Source organism: Pygocentrus nattereri, chromosome 10 (assembly GCF_015220715.1).
Source record: "Pygocentrus nattereri isolate fPygNat1 chromosome 10, fPygNat1.pri, whole genome shotgun sequence".
NCBI classification, from domain to species: domain Eukaryota; kingdom Metazoa; phylum Chordata; class Actinopteri; order Characiformes; family Serrasalmidae; genus Pygocentrus; species Pygocentrus nattereri.
In genome coordinates this window covers 32,402,618-32,427,931 of record NC_051220.1, presented here as the reverse complement: position 1 = coordinate 32,427,931, position 25,314 = coordinate 32,402,618, and the positions used below count along the sequence as shown (strand labels likewise).

The window sequence follows — 25,314 nt, the reverse complement described above, 5'->3', positions numbered from 1 at the left end:
TTGTCTTCTCACAGTGAAAGGATGGACTGATCACTTGTAGATCTCTCAAAGATGGAAGCTTTAAGCACTCTTTGTCTGAGTGGGACAGTTTTGGGTGACTACTGGGTCTTCTTGTTAGGAGTCTGATGTCCTCAGTAGCTTTCAAGCATTTTTTTACCTCCGGTTTTGGAATCTCACTTATTTTCCTTCAACTTTCTCCTTAGCTTTTTCTGTAAGATATTCACTGATATCTTTTCCCATGCCTTGTCTTGAGGTGCAGGAAGAAAAACTGCAAATAACATAATGAGGGATGTGTTTTGGCCTATATGTGCACTGAACTAAACTGAGCCTAAACAGAACCAAACTAAACTGAATTCAAACAAAGATCAACTGAACTGTGCCAAATACTGTTATTTCACTGATGCATTCTGAATAAACATGACATGATACTTCAGTAAGTGTACAGTCACATCATCAACAGCACTTCCAGTTGTTGATAATCCTACACACTTGTTCCTGTTCCCATCCTCAACCAACCATTAGTACCTCTTTCTCTCTAGCACTCTTTTACATCATCGTTACACTTGGAGACATCGAACATGACCTTATTATCTTATTTCTTCCTTCTCACCTATATTATTATCTTTGTTGCACTGATGCACTGAAGCCACAGGCATTGATTCAGTGGATCGTGGAGGCTGCAGGGCCTGCGTTGTGCTCTGCTCAGTGTGCTGTCAGCAGCTCTGGAGCGAAGCCGTCCCGCGCTGCTGTCAGAGGGTGTCACGTTTCCAGGCCTGACACTGTCCTCCTCTGTGCTGCCCGCGGCTCTGCCTGAATGGAGCTTTTGATGGGGCAGCCCTGGGCCTTTCATCACCTCCCGCCTGCCCCGGAGCACAGGGGTGTGGGTCACAGCCCACAACACCTGGCAGGTACACTCCACCACGTGCCATGAGCCAAAACAAAGGCCACTCTGTATGGGACGTTTATTGCAAATTAATTTCCTCTCTCGCTCACCGTCCTCTCATCTTTTTTTTCTGCATTCATAAAAAAGCAGCGGGGGTGGAGATCACTCAAAATGAATCAGAACAGGATTAACTATGACAGGAAGCTGCAGTTATGAGGAGGTGAGCGTGGCTTAAAGTTGTGGTCTAGGCTAACCATGGGGAAAAAAAGAATAATATGCTACACGGGTGGTTAAGCTATACCCTCATTTGAGGTGCGGCTATAGCATTCTGACCAAAATTGAATAGCAAACAGCACAATAGCAAACCCACTCATTATGGTCAGCACCTATTGATTATCATACATGAAAGCACGTCTATCTGCCATGTCAGCTTCCTTTCCATCTCTCTCTGTGCACACATGGACACACAAAGGGGCATTTCTGGGCTCATCCTCTAACATGCTTATCTGCAGTTCAAAGGCTGATGAGTGAATTATCTCTGGCTGGAGTTGGGGAGGAAGCGGATGTGGGCCTCCTCTCAGCATGGTGGCCGGCCCAGCGCTCCCTCCGCTCCTGCTTAACCTAGCCTCAACCACTAATCCACACGAAGAGAGATCGCTGCAGAGAGAAAGGGATGAGCGCAGGCTACCGGTGATCACAGAAGAGTTCTACTTTCTCTTTCTTCTCCATGTTTCTCTCCGTCTTCCAATTTCAGTGTCCCTTTCTCGCTCTCACTTTCCATCCCTCCGAACCTGAATGTTTGAAAAACGTGCCTGCTGTGAGTGGATGGTGGGATTGAAAGCTTCATTTCTTCTTTGAACAGACAAGTTTGAGGTGCTGAAAGATGGAAGATTATCATAATCTGAGCACCTGCTCCAGAAGAGTTCTACTATACGGGGCTATTCTGAACTCTAGGCTAGTAGGCCAAACAGATAAGACATTAAACCATCTGCCAAAGCTTTTAAGTTTACACAATTGTCTCTTTACCCCCAAATTTAGTGCAGTAAGACGCCACATAAGCAAGCCTATTAGAGATAGCAACATGACACCTACTTTGGCTTGTCATAACAAATGACATTAACCTTTACAAACATTTATACAGGCTTTTTCTTCTTTTTCTTTTTCAAGTTTAGATAACATCTATGTCATGTGATATTGATTTTCTCTGACATTGTGTTGTGTTATGACACATTTTTGGGTGAAATGACAGCACATTATTACAACTGACTGTAGCTTAGTGCTTTTCACAGCGATATAATGCTGATCTAAACACAACCAATCAGTAACCCATTCCTTTCAAACTCACAAGCAGAAACGATCTATCTAACCAGGAATACAGAGCTAGCCACAGCTGTTAACCTCTTACATGGCCAGGGCCTGCTGGTGCCCCCTAAAGTTTTATTACATACTTCTACAACCTAAGAATTGCTCAGCCAGTTTGCTCTGAAGAAACTATAATTACTAAATAACAAGGCTTAGTAGGTAATAAGCCTAGGATTTTATGGGCATTAATGAAGCAGACTATTTATATTCGATATTACAGAGTCTAACAATGTGTTTGCATATGCAACAATGGTAACGGTAGAATATGAGACATTGGATATAGAAACAACCATAAAACCAATCAAAAGTTCCCTAAGGTGACAGAAGAGAGGTGATGGAAGATATAATTCAACTAATGTGCTAGGCTACAGCACAGGGTGCAAGTACATGTCCATGAGATTGGCTTATGAATTAAAAAAACATGGTAATGTTATGAAACATTTCTAATGGCAAAGCATGTTTGTTGTCAATGCTAATTCAGTTATCAACAGTTACAGACAGCCTACTTCAGTTTCCCATTTTTTAGTGAATTTTCACATAGCAGTGTGTGATTCTTGCACATTCTTCAACAGCACAAGTCAGTGTACAGACTGATTCAGAGGAAATATGTTTAATAATTTTACAAAAAAACATAGTTATTTACAAAGCGATGCTACATGCAGTCTAAATCAGAGTTATCTGACAGACGTTATGTCAACTTGACATCAAAGTTGGCATATGTAAAGAGTTTATGTATGTTTATGGCAGTGTTACATAGCTTTATGACTGTCCTACAGTAAAGTGTTACCAAGACGACCAACTACGTAATAATTTAGGTTATTGATGAAGTAAAAGCTTCCATTATGTGTTTACAATGTTAGTCTGTAAATAGATATACTTTTATCCATCCATCCATCCATCCATCCATTTTCTAAGCCGCTTCTCCGTCAGGGTCGCGGGGGGGAGCTGGAGCCTATCCCAGCAGTCTTCGGGCGGAAGGCAGGATACACCCTGGACAGGTCAGATATACTTTTATATTTTATTTTATTTCTCTTGCACTTTAATTTAGATTTAATCTAATTTATTAAATCTAGATTTAATAAATCTAGATTTATTTCTATTATGTATTTTTCTGCATAGTTTATGTAAGCTTATGTGTAATTATATGTCTTGCTACTGAAACACTGCAATTTCCCTCTGGGATCAATAAAGTTCTATCTATCTATCTAGTCTGGTAGCTCAAGTGCAAAACTCAAGAACCCAATTTTGGACACCAAACCTGTCTTGGCTGCTCAACTACATTTGTAAAGCACAAACTGTGTCAATTAGATTTTTGGCTAAAACATCCCTAAAACCTTTTTGATTCCTTGTTTCAGACACTTTTACTACCAGGTAGCAGATTCTCCCCATACACCTTTTATTCTATTGTATCAACATAACTACTCCAGACCAGAGCTTCTCTGCCCTGACCACTCACAAATCTCCATCAGGCATTAGCATCACCTCTGACACGCAAGGTCACCTGCCAACGAGTCTCCACTCTCCAATTAACGGCCCTGATGGACACTGCTAATTAGGAGGATTTATGGCTCTCTTTTATTGGGCTTTATGAGGAAGGCAAGTGGAGGGCATTAGCATTTATGGGCCCCAGGGCCCACGTTGAGAGCATGGTGCTGTACGCCAATCTCCAACCTGCTGAAGATCAGGAACATTACTTACTGAGAGAGAGGAGCCAACACTATAGTACTGAATAGCTGACTTGCAAAAGAAGAGAGAAATAAGAAGAGAAGATTAGAGAAAAAGGAGAAGAGAAGAGAAGAGAAGAGAAGAGAAGAGAAGAGAAGAGAAGAGAAGAGAAGAGAAGAGAAGAGAAGAGAAGAGAAAGTAAATGAGAAAAGAACAGAAAAAGAATTTTAAAAAATAAGAAAAAGTGAAGAGAAGTAAATACATGATGAGAGAATGATAGAGAAGAGAAGAGAAGGAGAAGAGACAAATGTGGAGGGGAGAATGAGTGAAAAAAGAGTATGAGTAAAGGACAAAGAGAGAGAGAGAGAGACAGAGAGAGAGAGACAGAGAGAAGGGGTCATGTAATGAGAGTGTGGTTATTGATTGTATTGTCAGCAGGGCCATGCAGGGTCTTGAGTGCTGTGGAGTCCAGTCCATCTGTGGACAATACAGTCAGTTACAGCTCACTGCTCCGTCTAATAAAGCACAGGCAGATTCATATCACACTGCTGCGTGTGTGCTCACTGGAATACTGCGCAGCACAACTGCAGGATGGGGAAGAGAGCAAAGGTTAGCGATTTCATTTCTAAAACGTCACTGGCCTGTGTTTTAAAACTTCTAGCTATAGTCTTATTGAAAATGGTATCCATGATGGCTATAAAATCTGATTAAAAATAATACAATTATTTTACAGCACACATTGTAAGGATACAGAGGAACAGAATGGGCTGATTGATAAAGTGATTTATGCAGCAAATGATGGAATATTCCAAGCAACTTTGTTGCCTGTGTGTACAGCTATTTCCTTTTAATCTTAGCCAATGGCCCTCATATATAGCAATACTAACACAGTGAGCACAACTAAAGTAAAGTGAAAGGGTGCCTGTTCATGCAGCATGATGGAAAGAAGAGGCCATAATTGGTCATTCAAGCAGAGAGCAAAGTTGCTAGTCTCTAATGCAGCATAAAAACAGCTCCTTCCTGTTTACTACAGTGAAACTCAAAGCCTGAGCTCCTCACTCTATAGATTTACTGATAACATTTTACTTGAAGCATACTACATAAAACTGACCATAAACACATCATGGCAGATGTAATATGCTGTGATGAGTTGCCATAACAGATTTTGGCAACATTACGCCATCTGTCATTACAATTAACAGTAATCATAACATGATAGTGTTATATAACTTGACATAATCTGTCATGACAACGCAGCAAATTACATGTTTATAGCATTTATGGTCAAGTAAAGTGTTACTGATTTAACAAAATATGGACGGCTCCTCCAATATGAAAATGTCCTCAAACAGTTTAACCAGTTCCAACAGGCTATTGTAACCTCTCTTCCTCAAACCTTGTGCGTTCGATACAACCAATAAGGAAAACCTGGAAGATTAGGGATGTAGCAATTACAGATTTGGTGATGACTGCACTTTAGTCCCAGAAACGGTGTCGCAGAAACATCTCCTATGTCAGCTTGGACGTGGTTCTGGGCGGCAGCGCCAGCATGAGTGACTGCCCAGGAGCAGCCAGCCAAAACAGAAAAATCAATAAACAATCTCAACGTTTCTGAGGTTCCCACATCTGACCTAATAAATGTCTCCATTCACTGTTATGACTTCATTTCGCCTTAACGTCTTCTTCATGTGCATCTCACACCGATCAATTAGAGAATGGGCTGCCCTCACGACACCTTACGTGCCCTCTCTCACTCATGTACACACCTACTTTTTCCACTTCCATGGATGGACTGGCTCTCCGTGGACTTTTCTCTCTGCTAAAACATCAAGCACAGCCACACGCGTTCAGCCACAGAGAACAGACGTTATCCAACCTGCATCTGACATATCTCGACATGAAAAAGCAAACACTTGCAACAAGCCACTCTCTAAAAGTGCTCATGCACCGATAGATATGTTGTCTCCAGGAGTGTCAGAGAAAAAAAAAATCTAATATACTACATTCTAAACGGGACAAAAAGATCCATTAAAAATCTAAAATAAATAAATAATAGAAATACTGAGCCCCTAAAGGCAATAAATGCTGAATATTTACAAATTGGACCAAATAATGAAAAGGATAACAATCTTTAAATAATTCATGGAGGGATGTTTGCCAACAGTTTAATCAATGTTCTCAGGCACACACAAATGCTTCAGGGTTTCATTTTTCTGAAATTTGCAGTAACAGTAACAGTAAATTTAGACCTTTCACTTTAGGTCACAAGTGTCAAAAATGAAGTCAATCTATTCTACAATAATGCTAATTTCTGCTCAAACCCCCATAGAACTTTAGTAGTTTGTTAGCACTACACTAACGGCAATTTAGATGAACACTTTTTGGCTGTTTTACATTAAACACAGATATTTAAAGGTTATAAAGACATTCCATACCATTCCCATTATTTGAGGCTTGTAACTAGGCCTGTACCTGGTGATAAAACACATCATGGTAACAGCCCCCAGTTATGGGAAACAATCATTTAACATCCATAAAAAAAAAGTTGACTATGGTTTTCTGCCATGTTCACTTTAGTGCGGGACCATCAGAGCATTAGAGGATGAAAAGGTAAAGCAATGGGGAAAACAATACCCCTCATCCTAACATCACCATTTACTGTGGCTGTTTTCCACACAGTTACCCAAATAAGAGGACTCTGTTAACTGGCACAGGCCTACTTCTAACAGATATATTTATCTTGTGCATAGCAGCACAGTGAATCCTTTAGTAAACAGCTCTGGCATAGAGATGCCTCTATTTTCAGTTTTCTCACATCTGACTGAAACGCACTGGACAGAATACCACTCATGCTTGTGATCAGTCATGTACCTAGAACTTCCAGAAGGCCTAGAGTGACATTTTGTCTAACAGAACTGGTGATTTCTAAACACACTGGAAGCACTTTAAGGGATCAGGAAAATTACATGTAGCTTTTTTCATTCATTTGAAGTGTTTAGAAACATCAAACATGTACATGTTCTCCACGGTCACAGTTGTGTTGGACTCAGTGAGCACCACAACGCTTAGCCATCACTTGCACTGCCTCAGAAAGAAATTAGAGCGGCCAGGAGAGTGACAGACACATAAGAGGCTTCTCCTGCTGCTCCTGTGCCACACTCAGAGCCACTGCACACTCTTAGTCACTGTTCAGCTGGAGACAACAACACACGCACACACGTTCCCCCTCACTTGTCTCCCATTGATCCTGCCACTACCCATTACTGTCAATCAAGCGTGCAGCGACTGAGCGGAAAGATGCAGGCATGCAGGAGAGCAGTGCGGTGCAGAGGAGTCAAGGCCACTGTACCTCCACACCCCTCCCAAACACAACATCGCACCTCCACACCCCTCTCAAACACAACACTGCACCTCCACGCCTCTCAAACACAACACCACACCTCCACAAAACTCTCAAACACAACACTGCACCTCCATGCCTCTCAAACACAACACTGCACCTCCATGCCTCTCAAACACAACACTGCACCTCCACGCCTCTCAAACACAACACCGCACCTCCACACACCTCTCAAACACAACACTGCACCTCCACGCCTCTCAAACATAAAACTGCACCTCCACGCCTCTCAAACATAACACTGCACCTCCACGCCTCTCAAACACAACACCACACCTCCACACACCTCTCAAACACAACACTGCACCTCCACGCCTCTCAAACATAACACTGCACCTCCACGCCTCTCAAACATAACACTGCACCTCCACGCCTCTCAAACACAACACCGCACCTCCACACACCTCTCAAACACAACACTGCACCTCCACGCCTCTCAAACATAACACTGCACCTCCACGCCTCTCAAACATAACACTGCACCTCCACGCCTCTCAAACACAACACCATACCTCCACACAACTCTCAAACACAACACTGCACCTCCACACCTCTCAAACACAACACTGCACCTCCACGCCTCTCAAACACAACCCCGCACCTCCACACACCTCTCAAACACAACACTGCACCTCCACGCCTCTCAAACACAACACTGCACCTCCACACCTCTCAAACACAACACCGCACCTCCACACCTCTCAAACACAACACCGCACCTCCACGCCTCTCAAACATAACACTGCACCTCCACGCCTCTCAAACATAACACTGCACCTCCACGCCTCTCAAACACAACACTGCACCTCCACACCTCTCAAACACAACACTGCACCTCCACGCCTCTCAAACACAACACTGCACCTCCACGCCTCTCAAACACAACACTGCACCTCCACACCTCTCAAACACAACACTGCACCTCCACACCTCTCAAACACAACACCGCACCTCCACGCCTCTCAAACATAACACTGCACCTCCACGCCTCTCAAACATAACACTGCACCTCCACGCCTCTCAAACACAACACTGCACCTCCACACCTCTCAAACACAACACTGCACCTCCACGCCTCTCAAACATAACACTGCACCTCCACGCCTCTCAAACATAACACTGCACCTCCACGCCTCTCAAACACAACACCATACCTCCACACAACTCTCAAACACAACACTGCACCTCCACACCTCTCAAACACAACACTGCACCTCCACACCTCTCAAACACAACACTGCACCTCCACGCCTCTCAAACACAACCCCGCATCTCCACACACCTCTCAAACACAACACTGCACCTCCACGCCTCTCAAACACAACACTGCACCTCCACACCTCTCAAACACAACACTGCACCTCCACGCCTCTCAAACACAACCCCGCACCTCCACACACCTCTCAAACACAACACTGCACCTCCACACCTCTCAAACACAACACTGCACCTCCACACCTCTCAAACACAACACTGCACCTCCACACCTCTCAAACACAACACCGCACCTCCACACACCTCTCAAACACAACATTGCACCTCCACGCCTCTCAAACACAACACCGCACCTCCACACACCTCTCAAACACAACACCGCACCTCCACACACCTCTCAAACACAACACTGCACCTCCACGCCTCTCAAACACAACACCACACCTCCACACAACTCTCAAACACAACACTGCACCTCCATGCCTCTCAAACACAACACTGCACCTCCACACCTCTCGAACACAACACTGCACCTCCACACCTCTCAAACACAACACCGCACCTCCACACACCTCTCAAACACAACACTGCACCTCCACGCCTCTCAAACCCAACACCACACCTCCACACACCTCTCAAACACAACATTGCACCTCCACACCTCTCAAACATAACACTGCACCTCCACGCCTCTCAAACATAACACTGCACCTCCACCCCTCCCAAACACATCACTGCACCTCCACGCCTCTCAAACACAACACCCCACCTCCATGCCTCTCAAACACAACACCACACCTCCACATACCTCTCAAATAAAACACTGCACCTCCACCCCTCCCAAACACAACACCGCACCTCCACCCCTCCCAAACACAACACTGCACCTCCACATACCTCTCAAATAAAACACTGCACCTCCACCCCTCCCAAACACAACACTGCACCTCCACGCCTCTCAAACACAACACCCCACCTCCATGCCTCTCAAACACAACACCACACCTCCACATACCTCTCAAATAAAACACTGCACCTCCACCCCTCCCAAACACAACACCGCACCTCCACCCCTCCCAAACACAACACTGCACCTCCACATACCTCTCAAATAAAACACTGCACCTCCACCCCTCCCAAACACAACACTGCACCTCCATGCCTCTCAAACACAACACCGCACCTCCACACACCTTTCAAACACAACACCACACCTCCACATACCTCTCAAATAAAACACTGCACCTCCACCCCTCCCAAACACAACACTGCACCTCCATGCCTCTCAAACACAACACCGCACCTCCACACACCTCTCAAATACAACACTGCACCTCCACACACCTCTCAAATAAAACACTGCACCTCCACCCCTCCCAAACACAACACTGCACCTCCATGCCTCTCAAACAAAACACCGCACCTCCACACACCTCTCAAACACAACACCACACCTCCACATACCTCTCAAATAAAACACTGCACCTCCATCCCTCCCAAACACAACACTGCACCTCCATGCCTCTCAAACACAACACCGCACCTCCACACACCTCTCAAACACAACACCACACCTCCACATACCTCTCAAATAAAACACTGCACCTCCACCCCTCCCAAACACATCACTGCACCTCCACCCCTCCCAAACACAACACTGCACCTCCATGCCACTCAAACACAACACCGCACCTCCACACACCTCTCAAATACAACACTGCATCTCCACACACCCCTCAAATAAAACACTGCACCTCCACCCCTCCCAAACACAACACTGCACCTCCACACCTCTCAAACACAACACCACACCTCCACACACCTCTCAAATACAACATTGCACCTCCACACACCTCTCAAATACAACATTGCACCTCCACACACCCCTAAATTACCACACTGCACCTCCACCCACCTCTAAAATACAACACTGCACCTCCAAACACCTCTAAAATACAACACTGCACCTCCACACCTCTCAAATAAAACATTGCACCTCCACACACCTCTGAAACACATCACTGCACCTCCACGCCTCTCAAACAACACTGCACCTTCACACACCTCTCAAACACAACACATTTTCATTTCATTGTCCTATTTTGATTACTATGCCTTTAAAACTAATATAGTGGATATAATATGTTATTGTTATCTGAGATGTTTAATATACATGTCACAACAAAACTTCACATCTCCAAAATGGCAAACTTACCGGAGAAACATTTTTTACAGGTGGTTTTGGACCATTTTGATAGATTCTTTCATCATGAAATTTAACAAAAGGCAAAGGGTAAGTGGAGTTTTCAAATTATGGGAAAAAATAAATAAATAAATGACAAACATTTAGCTATATGGATTTTGCATGACAGTGACAACATGAAAATGATCTCTGTTCTGATTTGGCAGCCCCGAACTGTGCCCTAATCAGAAAGCAGTCTGACACTTCACCCACACACTGCCGTAGTAACACAAAAACAATGAATTCTGAATGGGCCATTTTTGCCATTTAATTTTTCACATAAAGACTGTATGGAATGGGGAGTGAAGGGTACAGTTAGCAACTTTAGTTTACACACCACATCAAACTCTTTTATTTAAAAAAGAGAAAGAAGTGAGAAAGATTTGGATTAAAATGCTATGGACCCTATCAAATGTAAAATTTTAGATTTAGACATGGTCAGAATTTCAAATCTCGCCTACACACTCATGTCCCTGCTGTGTCCCCTGGCTGTATGTGTGTGTGGCTGGTGTGCTGCAGTTCTGCTCGGCCGACAGCCATGTGTAGCGGCCATAAGCACGAGAGATTGATGGACGTGCAGCTCTCCCTCCCCACGCTGTAAAAGATTATCCGCTTGCCCGCTGGAAACAAAGCTGTGATGGAAATTCGTCGCGCATCATCAGCAACAAAATATCTACACGCCAAGACAGGAGTCTCTCATTTTTCATGGGCTATATATTAAATAAAAAAGGGTATTAAAGGGAGAAGGGAGAGAGAGGGAAATGACAGAACAAGGAAGGGGGCTGAGTGATAGCACTAGTTAGTGTTTTTTAAAATGAGGCCACTTGAATCGAGGAGATTATTGGGTTTTTATTGGCTGTCAGGAAACACAACTTCCTGCGTACTTCATGCGCTCAAGCTCGCAGAGGCCTGATTAGAATGCCAGAAAGAATGAAAAGGAATGGAAGTGATACTGGGGGGGGGTGGGTTGGGGGGGGGTTGGGGGGTTGAAGAGAGGTGGAAAAGGGGACATGCTGTGAGAAAAGGGTGAGGAGGCATGAAGCAAACAAGAACACGCACAAGCGACAGAGTGAGCAAGTGAGTGAGGAGATGAATAAAACGTTGGGATAAACAGCATTTGCAGAGAACAATCAGCTAAGCTACATAAAAAAGGTAGAGATTCGCTCTGGTAATTCACTAAAACACAGAAGAATCTATAGGTACTTACACTGAATGATAAGTACAAATCACCAGTTGACCATTTCATCAAAATGTGCTGAGAAAGAACCCTGTACACTGCTTGAGCATTATGTTTTATTCAATTATCCATTATTACTTATTATTCATTAACTATGAAACTACTATATAAGATATGTAGTAATAAGAGGGAGGTGAGTTGAAGTTTGAGCTGCTGGTTTGAAAACAAGTAATGCCAGAGGACCCAAACTGCCCTCTTTACTACCCACTGACAATATATTGTGGCAACTCTGCCCATTCACATTAAAACAGAAATATCTAATCTAAGAGCCGATATAAATATAATATGCTGAAAACACACTTTAATATATTTCATTTATATTATTTAATACATTGACAACATCCAAAATAACCTCTCAGTCTACAGTACCAGTCAAATTTTGGACACCTAAATGAACATGCATTCTCATAATGATAAAGATACACTATATGGACAAAAGTATAGGGACACCACATTACACCTACAGAAGCTTTTATGACATCCTATATGGATATTGTCTCCCCTTTGCAGTTTAAAGTCACTGAGCTCATCAGCACAACTCATTGTACTGCCAGTGTTTGTCTATTGAGACTGCAAGACTATGTGCTTAATTTGTTCCACCTGTCAGCAGTAAGTGTGGCTGAAACACCTGAACTCAGTATTTAGGACGTGTTTCTCAATAATATTGTCCATACAGTGTAATTTGATTTAAATATAATTCCAATTAATGAATATTATATATATATATATATATATATATAGAACAACCCATTCTTTTACAAATGTTTGTAGAAGCAGTCTGCATGCGTAGGTGCTTGGTTTTTATATACACCTATGGCCATGGAAGTGACTGGGTGATTCGAACACCTGAATTTAATGATTTGGATGGGTGAGTGAATACTTTTGGAAATCTAGTGAGTGAGTGAGTGAGTGAGTGAGTGTGTGTGTGTGTGTGTGTGTGTGTGTGTGTGTGTATATATATATATATATATATATATATATATATATATATATATGAGAGAGAGAGAGAGAGAGAGAGAGAGAGAGAGCGCGCGCGAGAGAGAGAGAGCGCGCGCGAGAGAGAGAGGACGTGTTAAATCGTTTTCAATTAGAAAATCAACAAAACATGTAATTCACAAATTCTGTGCAAAAGTAAGCAAACGGTTTAAGTAATTTATCACAGCACTAGGAAAAATATTAATAATCATAAATACAGTAAAAAGTAGAACTTACTTGTTTTCAAAATAGATATTGGGAGCGAGTTAAAAGATTGGTTTGGTTCCAGATTTCTCCTTGATGTCCCTAGTTTAAATTTCATCACCAGCACTTGTGATTTAAGTTAATGGAGTACTGATTAACCAAAGTAGACATTGGATAATAATAATTAATACTGGGTTTCCTTGAAGAGAGGTCTGGAAATATATACAGACACACAGACACACATAAAATGATTACTTACTCTATGCATTTAAAATAGATACAAATCAGATCACCCAAACCACTTCAGGAAGTGGTCTGAGATCCATCTGAGCCACATCTTCAAGACACATTCAACAACCTCCTCCTTATGCATGCAATAAAGATAATCACACCAGATTAAATGAGATGCTTAACAGCAATATGATCACACACTACTGTGCAAAACAAACTGCAGATGAAGTGGCTGAGCGGATAAACAATTGGTAACGGGTTGCTGTGTAATGTGTGGATTTGCATATTCCATCCTACACAGCAATCAGACTTCAGTCTGACTAACCGGACTATCAAGTACGGCTAAAATCTTATCAGGATACAATCCAGATACCACTTACATGAAGTGACCAGGCGTAAATGGGGTCTCAGGTGACTCCTCATGCAGCTGCTTGAGAAAATAATTTCTAAAATAATCTAAAACAGAAAATATAAGAGGTCTGCAAAATTCCATGTGTTATTTCATAGTTTTCATGTCTTCACTATTATTTTAAACACACACAACACTAAAAATAAGGAAAAATGGTAAGAAGTGTGTTTAAACATTTGACTGCTAATATGAGGCCTGAGAGTGTATGAGTATCAGTCAGAGAGAAAGAGGAAGGAAGGAAGGAAGAGAGAGAGAGAGAGAGAGAGATCCAGAGATTAGAGTAAATCAAAGCGGGCCACTCTGTCAAGTCTGTTTCTCCATGCCACTTTCGCTCAGCTGGGCAAAAGGCGACGGCAGTGGAGATCCAGGAAAAAGCCGTGCCTGCACATCAGCTACTCTTAAACATGACAAAGCTTGTTCGCTGCTGCTGCAGGAAAGCATTGATTTTTCCTCCATCTCTCCATCAATCTTCCGGAGGAGAGAGAGAGAAGCGAGCAGAGTGGCAGACGGACATCTGAAGATGTGATTTGTAACTCTGGCCCAATGGTAAGCACAGAATTGCCCAGCTTTTGACGTAAGAGGAAAGGAGCAGTGTACATCTTTAGTGCTTGTCCAGACCAGGAGATTAACCAAGGGCCACCTAATGATTGAGTTTAGGCCACAGGCCTGGAGTCATTTGTCTGTCTGAGCAATTTAAAAGGCACAGGAAATGTACTCTTACCTCATAACAGAAGGGTGCACTGTAGAGCCCAGAGTGGTCTAACAGCACATGGAGAGGGTCTGAATTTGACTTATGGCCCAGTTTGTACTGCAGGACCTACAGTTCAAAAGCTCTGACCTAAGAGTTCAAATGGCCTGCAAGGCAGAAATATGCTAGAACTCTCTCAGAAATCTGACATGACAGTGAATGGATTTATAACAGTCAGTTGTGGTAATATACAGAAGCTCTATATTTCAAAGGTTCTTTTCATGGTGCTGGATGATGGATAGAAAAAAACACTTTTGGTTCCCTAAAGAACCTTTCAAGAGATGGTTCTTCAGAAAACAATTTTTATAAATGAGATATGTGAGTGTGAAAAACTCCAAATAATGCAAATGTATGAAGATTCCTTACATTGGTTCAGAGCCTTTATATAATGGGAAAGAATGTTCTTCAGTATATTAAAATGCTAATAATATTCACAAATCTCTTTTTCATACCTGATTCTTTACAGCAGTGGTTCTCAAAGTGGTGCTCACGAAACTCCATACGGTGCAGAATTTTTGCTCCAGCCTAACTTACAGCACATAAGAATAGAGCAAAAGAGGACTGTCTTCCCTAAGGAACAGTTTGACAACCACTGCTAAAAGGAGCATTAACCCTAACCCTAAAAAGCATTTCTTATAGGGCATCACTGAAAGAACCATTTATAGCACCTTGTTTGTGCCAAGAATAAGAAGAAAAACACAGTTTCAATTATGTAAAGCACCGCTTACATGAAGCACCAAAAGCTGCTATTGTTGCATCCTTGTGGAGAATTCTCTGCCTGCTAAATATGAATCAGTGATTTACAAGCAGTGTTATTAGAGGTTTTAGAATTTTCATTAGTTTTTATTTTTTTTATTTTGTTTTTTTGCAAGTAAAGTTTCAGTTAAGGTTTAGTTTCTAAGTAACTAAGTAAATAAGTTTCAGTTTAGTTTCAGTTGGTCTTATGGGCGCATAAATAGTTTAGCTTTGTTTTCAGTATTATGATGAACACTGTGATAGTAGATATTTAATAAAAGTAGAATTAAATTAAATTTCCTTGAAGACAACCAAACACAGAAGAGTTCCACTTCTAAACTCTCATTTACACCCTGAAAAAACAAAAACTAAAGTTTTTTTTCTCTATATTATAGTTTTGATTTAGTTTTTGGGGTTTTGAAAACTGTGCCTTTTATTTTTATTGTAGTTAACAAGCACATTTTGTTTCACTGCTAGTTTTCCATAAGCCAGTTCCGTAAGGTGTTGCATGACTAAAGCTAAGAAATCAAAAGAAAGAGTACTGGAACAAACATATTAATATAGAGTATATGACATTTTCTAAAACAAAACATGTAAAACAAAACAAGGCTACATATTATCTGTCAATAATATTTTTATTCTTCAGTAATTCACATCCTTTACATTATTGGCCAAAAATGAAAAGCAGAATGGGCATACAAATACTGACCACTGCAGCAAGGTCTTTCCCAAACTGAAAGTGTTCAACATCTTGACTGATGATGGCATGTTCCACATTTTGTGCAATAACATTGTCTGGTAAAGTCATTTTCTGAACATGTCAATTATGGTATTAGTTACTATGTATATATCACAGATTTTGCATATTTAATTCAAGCTCAACACGACAAAACTGTGTTCTAAATCTACTAACTTACTGATATGACTTGACAAGTACTCTGAATATGCATGCTTTCACAGCCATTACTACACATATACTGTACTAACATGTTATGATATATTGTTGTTGTAGTTCCATATTCAATACCTTAATAAATAGCTGCCCAAAGATAACACCAACATGTTTTGATCAGTGCAATACACAATGTTCCACTTAATAAATGAAACCAATTCTTCTATGATTATATTCAATGTTCACTGCATAATACATGCCCAATGTATGGTTATTTTCTCATATCTACAATAACGTCTGTCAAACACCAGCATAAAGCATTTGATGTGTAATAAATAGAAGCAAAAAAGTGTAGGTCTGGACATTAATACTGAGGATGGAGTGGAGAAATACAAAATACATATAGTTGCCACTGTATAGAGACACGCCTATTTTGATAGATGGACCCACATGAACACTTAGTGGCCAGTATTAATACCGGTTTTAAGGGGCTAAAAATTATTTTTTAGAACTACATTTTGGATTTTATATTCCAATAGCTTTAGTTAAACAGTACTCTATAGACAGATATGATTGTCAGTTTTCAATTGTCACTTTTCTTAAATGCCAATAAACAGCAGAAATAAACGGTCTTAAATAATATAAAAATTGTGACACCAGGGACGGAGCTACCCAGAATTCTTTGCATGTTTCTGTTAATTATCTCTTATTTTTCATATTTTACATTAGTTCTTGTCACAAAAAAGTTTTTGTGTGTGTTATAACATATGCCCATGCTAAAGGTTAGGTCTGAATGAATGTTGCATTTTTTAAATTATAGGCATTATAGGCGATACCTGCTTGATACCACAGGTCTTCAATATCAGTCAATCAGCAAATACCATCAGCCAACACCAATCAATCTATCGGTTGGGCTTTAGAAGGTGCATAAATTATCTCTAGTTATCTTTTAACTACAAGATCACTGTAGGCTGGACACTTCTGGTCAGTAGGCCACTCTCAAACTAGCAGTGACAATAAAATGTGTAAGATGGGCCTGATATACTCATAACATGTCAGTGTCACTGCTGTGTTGAGAATGGTCCATCACTCAAATACTATCTGGTCAGCAACTGTCCTTTGGTGGTCCTTTTCGACTGATGGACTGAATAGAGGACGACTAAAACAAATTGTTCAGTGGCTACTTAGACATTGTAAGCCATAAAGTGCACCTATATCTTAGGTGAAATAGATAAAATGGCCAATGAGTAGCAACAAGGTAGGTGCACCCAAAGAACTCACAGTTCAGTGTGTATACACAAGAGTTACTACAGTATACAGTACTGCATTCATTCACATGGTTATTTTCTCAACATTCAAAAAATAAACAATATATCAAGCTGCCAAGAAATTTAAGCACAAAGCTCTCATGTACAACACCACTGAGGTTTTTAATCCATAATGTTCTCCGTGCTGCAGACATGGTTTTGTGTTAGGCATGGCAATATTTTAATGATTCACTTGGATTGAATCATGAAATGAGTAAGATCTACATCTATTATGTCATTTTTACCAATATAATAAGAGAGATGTGTCCTTATAACCCCACCCTAACCCTAGTCAACTGCCTTCAGCATACTGTTTTCTCTTAGATGCTGCAGTTATCACTGATGAAAACAAAAGTTTAGTGTTCGATGTTAATTATGTATTACTGAAACAAGCAGGGAACTTCTGTTGAAGGTGTGTGCCTTAAAATTTCTTTCAGTACTACAACTGTGTTTGAGGAGATACTGCATTATGGTTTGAATTTGATGAAACGTTATTGTTGTGTATACTACTGCTTTGCTAAGGGAAAATTATCCCTTATATTTTGGCCATATTCTTACTGTTACTGTTGGACAGAAGCACAAACCTGTTGATACAGAATGTAAATTGAAGGTAAGTGTAATTTATTGTATAACTCACAATGTAATTAAATGTGCAACTTAAATGTGTAAATAACACAACAAAAGTAAAAACTCTAGATTTCTCAGGATTAACTCTTTGAAACAAGACCCCAACAGATACGTAGGACAACTGCACACTAGTGAGCAATTTTACCATCGTCTGATCTGAGTAAGAAATAAAGTCCAAACCAAAGGTCCTCAATGATGACTAGAACCTGTATGTTGTTCCTGACATGATGTGCAAGTTCACGTAGAGTTTATGATGGCATTATCTTCCAGTGTGAGTGGTCACTGGAAGCCCCCAATCCGCCACACTGGGGTGGAGATGTGAACGGGCATCACTCATTCCTGCACTCCTAGGTGCCTTTGTCAGGTGATTGCTGGCAGAAAAAAAGGAAAACAGATCAATACATCTCCTCTGGGGCTGACAGGTAATCTTTACCAAGGATGAAACATGAGCAGCATCAACCCACTGGATTCCTTAACTGTAGCTGAGGCGATTGACTGGGTGCACGTGTCGTCCCCCCGCTCTCACTTCCTGCCCCGCCAACAAAACTCATTTCAGGCCATGCAGGCTAAGGGAGGATCGGCTCATCGAGTGATGTTGTCATGGTAACGACTAATTACAGCCGGAGGCAGGTGAGGCAATCGCTTTGACGATTGACAAAACGTGATAAGAAAATATACCAACCTATCTGTCAATTCCCCCACATCACAAAGGCAGCTGGTCATGAAGATGGAAAGAGCCATGGAAAAGGGGCACAACGCTTACTACAGCTGTCTACATGTCCACACTGGTCCATTTATAAACGTCAATACAAGCAAAAAGCAGCCCATGCCTGATTAAATATACTGTAGTCTGCTGTATATTTGTAAAACATTAACACTTCCTGCTTTAAGTGATACAGCTTCAACTAAGCAACTGGTTTGGAGTAACCAATGCAGACAGCAAAGGATTAAGCACAAAAAGGCTTCTCAGACTGACCGGAACACATTTACAACAACTCCATGCTCACAATGAAAATATAAAAACTCATGCTAACTAACACGCGTGGGTGGGCAATATGGCAAAATATAGCACAATACCTTGATATTTTCATGATACACAATATCCATCACAATATTTCTGTTTTCTGAGAATTGATAAGTTGGAGTAGCAACATGTTTAGAAATTATTACCAAAAACTATGAACACAATGGTTTTTGTTGATTTTTTTTTTTACATACAGCACTGCACTAAATTCCATTAAACAAGACTAATTATTTTCTCTTAGTAATGAAACATGCAGCTGGTAGGCATTTTTTAACCAATACCCAATGCAAATTTTGGAGATCTTTCTGGTGGAAAGGTGCAACAGCGCACAATGTACAGTAGAACATTTTATAACATTAGTTGTACTTCAGACCCAAAGACAGCTCAACCAAAACTCAGAGTCTTCTAAGGATGTGAGTGAACTATCTACTGTTGTCATCATATCTGCATCAGTTTAATGTTGGTTTTGCATTTGACAACTAAACATAGAGCTGGAGCTCCTTTTTGAGCTTGTGCATGTGACATTAATATGTAAAGATGACGTGGGCTGAAAAACTCTTGTGAAATCCTACTTTTTTTCAGGGTGCATGCGGTGACTCACAGCAGCGCAGATGCCATACTGTAGTATCTTTTTTCTCCTTACTCATTAATGTTACTTCTTTCAGTTTTAACAGAAAATATTAGAGTGCAGCATTAAGAACATTAAGAATAATGATAAATATCATCATATTGCCCACCCTTACTAAAACAACTAAAAACATTAAACAACAGACTAGCTTTCAGCTAAACAATAAGACTTGCCCACCATTGGAGTTAGACACTCCAATCGACTCACTACTTTACAATTAAAATGCACATTTGAACAAGCACTGGGCTGCACAAAACTTTCATGTGTGAACATTTGAATCTGGAGGGAGAAGCAGGGGGTGGGGGGTGGGCGGAGACCCCGGAGGGTGCAGAAACACACACTCACTCTGTTGTGCTAATGAGTGTTTTTAGAGCACTCTAGTGTTTCATATCCATGCTAATAGGGGGCCTGTGTTTTTGAGCTGCATTTTCGGTGGGTGCTCTTCTGAACTTTGTCCCAGTGTGAGGTAGCAGAGCATTGTGATGAGCTACTATAGACTTATTTCTCTAATATACAGAAAAAAAGAAAGAAAAAAAATCATTATTTCTAATGCCAGCATGGTGAAGGCGGGCTCACTTTGAATGAATATAGTTGCTGGATCAGTTAGCAGGTGGGCTGATGACTCAAGGGTTAAAGACAGGAGCTGCCTTGGGCTTACATCTTGACCCACAAATGGGGACAGCTCTTAAACAAGCCCTCCTCCTTGAGAAAATGGCCAAAAGTGATTAAGAGGCATGATTGCATTAGCATTTTTTCCTGTAAAATGGTGGCTTTTTTGGAAAGACTAAATTCACAATGGGGATTCACACAGGAGGTTCATGTCCCAAAATTTTTTCTTGTACACTAGTGGCACTGACTCAAATATTACTCTCGGATAGTACTCTAGCGTAGGTTTTCCACCCTGAGTAGCTGAGCCCAAAAAAGGGCAGCCAGTGCTAGTGTCTCCGTCAGTCATCTTCATGCTCCCCGTGGCTGCTGAATGAAGTCCCTGGTTTGATGAAGCAATGTGTCCGTGATGTAGAGGGTAGGGGAACAGGACAATCTCCTCCAGTGGAGGAGGCTTTTATGAAGCCTTGGTCAGCCTCTTCTCGCTTGGCCTCCTTGCGAAAGGGGAGGTATGCTGTGGAAAGGAAAGCAATGTAAGTGGCAGTAGCCTTCTGGCCCTATGAAAATAAAATATGTAGTTAGATGTTTTCAGTTCAGTACTATGCAAAGACACCACTCTTTCATCCATTTTATTTCCAGTTAAAATGCCCATTATAAGATTAAAGATTAAGTGACCCTTATTACTCCCACAATGGGGAAATTTTACCTCTGCAATCTTGCCCATTCAGGCAGTGAAACACCACATACACACTGGCGAAGACACTAGGCATACACACTAGGTGGCAGTGATCACACTTGCCGAGCGGTGGGCAGCCCTATCTGCAGCGCCCGGGGAGCAGCTGGGGGTTAGGTGCATTGCTCACGGGCATCTCAGTCATGTACTGTCAGCTCAGGGGATCGAACTGGCGACTTTCGGCTGAAAGGCTGTTTCCCTAACCTCAAGCAGAAGGCATATTTTAATAGGAAATACACTGAAGCCTCAAAAACTGAATATATTGTCAAATTTTCAAAATAAGTGGCCACGCTTTGCTTTATTAAAACTTCTATTCTCTTCAGTTTCTTGCTTTCAGTTCTTCCAGGAAATCTGTAGGGATATTTTTCCACAGCTCCAAAGTTCAGTCTTGGAAGTTGATTGCATTTTCTGTTTCTCAAGTCTTGCAAGTTTGTTTTGAGTTTACTGAACTCCAGTTTGAACATTTTTCCCCTTATTTTTACTCTGACTTACCCCTTTCCTTATGCAAGTGGATACTTTTACATGTACAACCCCAATTCCAAAGAAGTTGGGACATTGTGTAAAGCATAAATAAAAACAGAATATGAAGATTTGCAAATCCTTTTCAACTTATATTCAATTGAATACACTACAAAGACAAGATATTTAATCTTCAAACAGACAAACTTTGTTTTTTGCAAATATTCACTCATTTTGTATTTGATGCCTTTGGAAGTTGGGACAGGGGCATGTTTACCACTGTACATCACTTTTCCTTTTAACATCACTCAATAAGTGTTTGGGAACTGAGGACACTAATTGTTGAAGCTTTGTAGGTGGAATTCTTTCCTATTCTTGCTTGATGTACAACTTCAGTTGCTCAACAGTCCGGGGTCTCCATTGTCGTATTTTGCGCTTCATAATGTGCCACACATTTTCAATGGGAGACAGGTCTGGACTGCAGGCAGGCCAGTCTAGTACCCGCACCCTTTTACTATGAAGCCACACTGTCTTGCTGAAATAAGCAGGGACGTTCCTGAAAAAGACGTTGCTTGGATGGCAGCATATGTTACTCCAAAACCTGTATGTACCTTTCAGCATTAATGGTGCCTTCACAGATGTGCAAGTTACCCATGCCATGGGCATTAACACATCCCCACACCATCAGAGAAGCTGGCTTTTGAACTTTGCACTGATAACAATCCAGACAGTCCTTTTCCTCTTTGGCCCGGAGGACACGACGTCCATGATTTCCAAAAACAATTTGAAATGTGGACTCGTCAGACCACAGGACACTTTTCCACTTTGCGTCAGTCCATCTCAGATGAGCTTGGGCCCAGAGAAGCCGGCGGCGTTTCTGGGTGCTGTTGATATCTGGCTTTCGCTTTGCATGGCAGAGTTTTAACTTGCACTTGTTGATGGAGTGACAAACTGTGTTCACTGACAATGGTTTTCTGAAGTGTTCCTGAGCCCATGTGGTAATATCCATTACAGGATGATGTCGGTTTTTAATGCAGTGCCGCCTGAGGGATCGAAGGTCACGGGCATTCAATGTTGGTTTTCTGCCTTGCCGCTTACTTGCAGAGATTTCTCCAGATTCTCTGAATCTTTGGATGATATTATGGACTGTAGATGATGAAATCCCTAAATTCCTTGCAATTGCAGGTTGAGAAAACGTTGTTCTTAAACTGTTGGACTATTTGCTCACGCACTTGTTCACAAAGTGGTGAACCTCGCCCCATCCTTGCTTGTGAATGACTGAGCCTTTCAGGGATGCTTCCTTTATACCCAATCATGACACTCACCTGTTTCCAATTAACCTGTTCATCTGTGGAATGTTCCAAACAGGTGTTTTTTGAGCATTCCTCAACTTTCCCAGTCTTTTGTTGCCCCTGTCCCAACTTCTTTGGAATGTGTTGCAGGCAACAAATTCAAAATGAGTGAATATTTGCAAAAAGCTTCAATGGAATTGTGGTTGTATATGAGGAAGAAATTTGCAAGGCAGCTAAGGTGTGTAAAAAGGCAGCTAAGGTGTGCTTGGGTACTTGCTTGTGTGAAAGTGTCTCTAGACAGAACAAAACATCAGTGACTCCTTTGGGAACAGTTGCAACTGGCTGATTTTAAAAATGAAAGAAAGCAAGAGTTGAAGTGGCAGTAGATGCACAAAAGAATGGACAAATTTAATACTGAAAGATTTGACATTTTACATAGTGTTGGAGGTATCTGAGTAATTTTTTGAGGAAATTAAACACATTAAAGGGTGGTCTTTGAGTTTTGTATAGTACTGTACAATACATACAGAATACATTACAATATATTTTCAATATATTACTTTTTACATGTCAGCCCAACAAACCATAATAAGAAACCTTCATTATTGAACATAAACTGGCTACATTTTTAGATGTTTACTTAACAAGGGAAATGGACAGTTGATTATCTTTCCGAGAATTCAACTGCTGCCCCTGCATACAACATTCATCATACCACAATGACCAAAATGCCTGACCTAAAAGCTTATCAGAGATGCTGGAGGCTGCACGTTCAAATAAAAACATAATTTAGAGTGCGCTGTCTTTGTTGGTCGCTTCAGAAGTTTGTTCAGGTTACACAGCCATTTTGAGATGAGGTCCTGGGTTAGAAGACTCAGAAGGGAACTAAAACTGACATTGTGGCTCTGGCCTGTCTCACAGGATTAGGCAATACAGCCGTCACTGGCATGTGCTTTTGCTAGTTCCCATTATATCTGCTTGTGCCTCTTTCCAGATGACTTCCCTTCCAAACTGATCCGGCACAGGGAGGAAGGCAGGATCATTGATTAATATTTCTGGAGGGAATGATGGCTAACTGTGAGCTGTGCTTAACTCAAACAAAACCAAACACTTAAGCTATCAGAGGTTAAATACAGAGGTTTGGGTTTACACATTCAGAAACGACTGAGCACATGACCATGTGAAACATCCGACCTTCAAACATTTAAGAAAAGGTCAAAAATCTGTGGTGGAAACTCAACACAATCTGTGCGTAGTTTTAAAACATTACTGTGTAGATAGAAACACATTTGTTAAAAGAAACAACATTTTTGGCATTTTGCGAACATTAGTTAATTGCATACTGTTGTTTTTTTTTTCCACAGCTTTGTTACCATTTACACATCAACAGAAGGTACACAAGCACCAGATCTGTAAAATAATGATCTAGCTTGAATGAAAGGATTTGAATATCTTAATGGCCCCTTGTGTTCAGGCTCTCAAAAAACAATTATCAAGCACTTCCTGCAGTCCTGGCCTTCCCCTGTTTATTAATCAGCTAATTACACATTGACAGTAATGAGGCTTCTGATTCATGCACTTAAATGAATAGGACAGAATGGCTATTTAATGATTAGCCCTTTGTGTGGCCTACTGTATATAGCCAGGCAGCATGCACTTGAGAGGGAGGAGGAGGACAGCCATGGAAAACCACTTGATGCTGCTCACTGGAGCAACAAAAGTTTAAATCTCTTGGCTACATGTTCACATAAATGTTTATAAAATTACAATTTTAATCAACTAAATAATATAAACTACTGACTTCTTCATTTATATTGCTGGAAAAAGTTAATGATTCAACTAGAATCTTCAGTACACAACATGCAATCCACTACAAAGCTCTGTCTATAACAAACTTCATAGGTAGGTAAGCTGAGGCAAATAAATGACTTAGAAATAAGCTTTAATAAATGCTTACAATACCATAAGATATCCCACCATACAGTGTGACTACCGTTTTCAATATAAAAGCATGATGGTCATGATTGAGTGGCTCTCACAAATCCTTTCACAGGTGCTAATGCCGGTATTTATCACTAGACCTGCTCAATGTGTATCAGACATTACAGGTCTTATCATGCTATGCAGTATTCATAATGGCTTTATGAATGATTGCGTGCCAACATGCAAGCAAAGCACTCTCATGGTTTCCACTGGACAAAAGAGGTAGAAGAGGAGAGGAGAGGAGAAAAAAATGAAAGGTGGGAAGAGGAGAGGAGAGGAAAAGAAAGGAGGAAAGGAGAAAAGGAGAGAAGATTAGCAAAGTGGAGAGCAGAGCAGAGGAGAGCAGGGAAGAGTAGATGAGCGAAGGGGAGAGGAAAGCAGAGCAGAAGAGAGAAGAGGTGGGGAAAGAAGAGGAGAGGAAAGAAGGGGAGAGGCTCTAAGCGTCTCAGTGGTGGGC

General features: G+C 41.2%; 1 protein-coding gene across 2 annotated transcripts in view; it reads right to left on the bottom strand.

The window, feature by feature from the left end:
* Window positions 1-15,922: 15,922 nt before the first annotated feature.
* Window positions 15,923-25,314, bottom strand: part of LOC108423505 (G patch domain-containing protein 2-like) — a 42,073-nt gene continuing 32,681 nt past the window's right edge. For both annotated transcript variants that reach the window (XM_037541884.1, XM_017690842.2), the window contains one exon: window positions 15,923-20,904. In XM_037541884.1, the coding sequence (XP_037397781.1) occupies window positions 20,732-20,904 (173 nt within the window). In that variant the 3' untranslated portion in view covers window positions 15,923-20,731. The remainder of the gene's footprint in view (window positions 20,905-25,314) is intronic.